Below are 4,401 nucleotides of genomic sequence, written 5' to 3' on the forward strand. Positions count from 1 at the left end.
TGACGAGTTGATGGGTGCTGACGAGTTGATGGGTGCAGCACACCAACATGGCACAAGTATACATATGTAACAAATCTGCACGTTGTGCACATGTACCCTAGAACTTAAAGTATAATAATAAAAAAAAGAAAAAAAAAGAAAATATGTTGCTTAGTGTGGCCATTTTCATCAATGGTCTTAGCTAGATCTTCTGGATAACTTGCTGCAGCTTCTATGTCATCACAAATACTTGCTGCTTCACCTTGCACTTTTCTGTTATGGAGAAGGCTTCTTTTTTTTTTTTTTCCTTTTAGATAGAGTCTCACTCTGTTGACCAGGTTAGAGTGCAGTGGCGTGATCTCAGCTCCTTGCAACCTCCGCCTTCCAGGTTCAAGCAATTCCCCTGCCTCAGCCTCCCAAGTAGTTGGGATAACAGGTGCCCACCACCATGCCTGGCTAATTTTTTGTGTGTATTTTTAGTAGAGATGGGGTTTCACCATGTTGGCTAAGCTGGTTCCAAACTCCTGACCTCAAGTGGTCCACCCTCCTCAGCCTCCCAAAGTACTAGGATTACAGGCATGAATCACCTTACCTGGCCAGAAGGCTTCTTCCTTTAAACCTCACTAACAAACCTCTGCTAGCTTTAAAGTTTTCTTCTGCAACTTCCTCACCCATCTCAGCTTTCATAAAGTTGAAGAGAGTTAGTGTTCTGCTCTGAATTAGGTTTTGGCTTAAAAGACTGTTGTGGCTGGTTGATTTTCTATCCAGCCACCAAAACTTTCTCCATGTCAGCAATGAGGCTGTTTCGCTTTGTTATTGTTTATGTATTCACTAGAATAGCACTTGTCATTTCCTTCAAGAACTTTTCCTTTGTTTTGACAATTTGGCTAATTGTCTGGTGCAACAGGCTTAGCTTTTGGCCTATCTTAACTTTCAATATGCCTTCGTCATTAAGCTTAATCATTTCTAGCTTTTGATTTAAAATGAGAAATGTGTAACTATTCCTTTTACTTTAACATTTAGAAGCCATTGTAGTGTTACTAATTGGCCTAATTTCAATATCGTTATGCCTCAGGGAATAGAGTCCAGAGGACAGGAGGGGGACGGGAAGGGAAAGAGCCAGTTTGTGGAGCAATCAGCACTCACGTAACATTTGTCTGTTAAGTTTGCCATCTTCTGTGGGTAGGATTCAGGGTGTCCCAAAACAATTACAATAGTAACATAAAAGATAACTGATCACACATCACCAGAGCATATATAATAATAATGAAAAATTTGAAGTTCTGTGAGAATTAACAAAAGGTGAGACAAAGACACGAAGTGGGCACATGCTGTTGAAAAAATGGCACTAGCTAGACGTGCTCAATGCAGAGTTGCCACGAAACCTTCAACTGGTAAAAAATGCAACATCTGCAAAGCACAATGCAGTGAAGCACAATAAACCAAGGTAAGCCTATAGCTGCATACCCCCTGTACTCAAATAGTTATAGTCGCATTGCAAACAAGAGTGAACTCATGAATTTCATGTAGTAGATGTATATTGGTGAATATATTTTAAATATATAACTATAAAAACTATTCCATCATGGTTTTGGTTTGCATTTTTCTGAAAATTAATGAAGCTGAGTATTTTTTCACATGTTTGCTGGCTACTTGCATGTCTTCTTTTAAGAAGTGTCTCTTCATTTCTTTTGCCCGCTTTTTAATGGGGTTATTTGTTTTTTGCTTGTTGACTTGTTTAAATTCCCTATAGATTCTGGATATTAGGCCCTTCTTGGATGTGTAGTTTGTGAATATCTTCTCCCATTCTGTAGGCTGTTTGCTCTGTTGATAGTTTCTTTGGCTATGCAGAAGCTCTTAGTTTAATTAGGTCTCACCTGTCTATTTTTTGTTTTGTTGTAATTGCTTTTGGGGACTTAGCCAAAAATTATTTGCCAAGACCCAGGTCAAGAAGGGTATTTCCTAGGTTGCCTTCCAGGATTTTTATAGTTTGAGGTCTTCCATTTAAATGTTTAATCCATTTTGAGTTAATTTTTATATATGGCAAAAGGTAGGGGTCTGGTTTCAACATCCACATGGCTGGCTAGTTATCCCAGCACCGCTTATTGAGTCCTTTCCCAATTGCTTGTTTTTGTCAGCAAATCACAACCACAATGAGATACCATCTCACACTAGTCAGAATGGCCACCCCTCAAAAGTCAAAAAACAATAGATGCTATGGTGAGGCTTCAGAGAAAAGGAACACTTATATACTGTTGGTGGGAGAGTAAATTAGTCCAGCCACTGTGGAAAGCAGTCTAGAGATTTCTCAAAGAACTTAAAACAGAGATATGATTCTACCCAGCAATTCCATTACTGTGTATATACCCCTCCGCCAAAATAAACCATTCTATCAAAAACACACATACACTCATATGTGTATTTCTGTATTATTCATAATAGCAAAGACATGGAATCAACTCAGGTGCTCAACAATAGTAGATTGGATAAAGAAAATGTGGTACATATACACCATAGAATACTATGCAGCCATAAAAAAGGATGAAACCATGTTCTTTGCAGCACCATGAATGGAGCTGGAGGCCATAATCCTAAGCAAATTAACACAGGAACAGAAAACCAAATACTGCATGTTCTCACTTATAAGTGAGACCTAAACATTGAACACACATTAACATAAGCAGGGGAACAATAGACACTGTGGACTACTAGAGGGAAGAGGAGGTATGTGCGTTAAAAAACTACTTATTGGGTACAATGCTCACTACCAGGACAATAGACTCCATATTAGAAACCTCAGACTCACACAATATTCCCATGTAACAAATCTGCACATGTACCCTCTGTATCTAACATGAAAGTTGAATTTTTTTAAAAAAAAAAGTTAATAAAAGCAAACATTGTAAAGGTAAAATAAATATAAATAAATAAATAACAAAACTATTACAGAAGACCATTCCAGGTCTCTCCAGGAATAGTGAATTGTACTTTCAAAAATATTGCTTTAAGATATCTGGAAGTTTCTCTACTTATTTATTTATAATTTGGGATGTGGGAACCAATCAAAAGCAGTTGCAATTATAGTAGTGAGTAAAGAGATTATCTTTTTGACTTGTAAAAAAAAGATCTGTAAGAGGTGTAATTCACTATCCTCTTATATTAGTCACACAAAAAATGAGAAAGACGATGCCACCTGAAGCTAACGGCACTCTTTTGAATGGGACATCAGCCCTTTCAATATAAGCCAGGATTTAGTGCTACTATTATTGCAAACTAATTTCTTTGGATGTGTCTGCTCCAAAATGAAAACAACTAAGATAAAAGCAACTCATATGCATATAAAATAATGTTGATGGAAGGTTTAAAAAATAAATTCCAAGTAGCTTAGACTTAGAAGTATAAAATATGAATTTCTCAAAAACCCAGATTAAGGTCATTGCATTAACTTAAATACATGTATTAAGAATATTGTATACTTACACTGAGGTTTCTAACAATTTCTTCAGAATTAACTGTTTCAAAAGAAAAAGAAATAAATGACATTACAATTGATAACAAACAAATGCAAAGAACGTGAACCACTCAGATGAATTTGATACATTCACTTATTAGTAACTATGATCTGATAAAATTAAATTAAAAATTATTTCAAGCAAAGAATTATTTAGCATTTAGAACACAGTAGGATATAGTTCAACTTAACAATATTAGATATTACCATAGACTTTATAGAATGTACTTAAGCATGGGAATTTCCCACTTGTTTCTGTGTGGTCTTCTCAAGAAGTCAGTAGGGGGTCTGATAATCCCAATTTACTCTCAGAATTAGAGAACTACGGTTATTCATTTTCAGTTTTACCCTTTATTTCATATAGGTGTCTTCATACTTACAACTAAAAAAGTCTTGAGGTACATTAAGAGCTCTGATGCGGGGGGCAGGCCCTTCGTACATGTAGAAGTTTATTCTGGGAAAATAATCCGTCATGTATTCCATCTTGTTACAATAAGTCTGGTCCATTCCTGAATCAAAAAATAATCATAATAATCCACTGAACATATGTAAATGACCACAGTTGATCTCCGTCATGTCAAATAGAAGACATTTTATGTTACAGATCTCAAACCAAGTTTCACTGAGAAGTTACGCAATTCACTCTATTACTTTACTCTGGCAGAAAATTGTGGCAGTGGGGAAGGGTCATGTTTGAGGGAAGCACAGATGGGTATTATAAACAGATCATTTGTTCAATGTATAATAGATTAATGGAAGTAATTCTTACTTTTAAAAGTATATTATTTAGGCTGTGGCTCACACCTGTAATCCTAACACTTTGGGAGGCCGAGGTGGGTGGCTCACTTGAGGCCAGGAGTTCGAGACCAGCCTAGCCAACATGATAAACCCAATCTCTACCAAAAAATACA

General features: G+C 36.5%; 1 protein-coding gene across 1 annotated transcript in view; it reads right to left on the minus strand.

Annotated features, from left to right (window-relative positions):
• The window catches only part of ENPP3 (ectonucleotide pyrophosphatase/phosphodiesterase 3), a 101,652-nt gene that overhangs the window by 45,208 nt on the left and 52,043 nt on the right, over positions 1–4,401 (minus strand). Inside the window, exons 14-15 of the mRNA XM_011962160.1 lie at positions 3,871–3,999; positions 3,460–3,491 (exon numbers count right to left, since the gene is read on the minus strand). Coding sequence (XP_011817550.1) covers positions 3,460–3,491; positions 3,871–3,999 — 161 coding nt within the window. The remainder of the gene's footprint in view (positions 1–3,459; positions 3,492–3,870; positions 4,000–4,401) is intronic.

Source organism: Colobus angolensis, unplaced genomic scaffold (assembly GCF_000951035.1).
Source record: "Colobus angolensis palliatus isolate OR3802 unplaced genomic scaffold, Cang.pa_1.0 Scaffold58, whole genome shotgun sequence".
Classification (NCBI taxonomy): Eukaryota; Metazoa; Chordata; class Mammalia; order Primates; family Cercopithecidae; genus Colobus; species Colobus angolensis.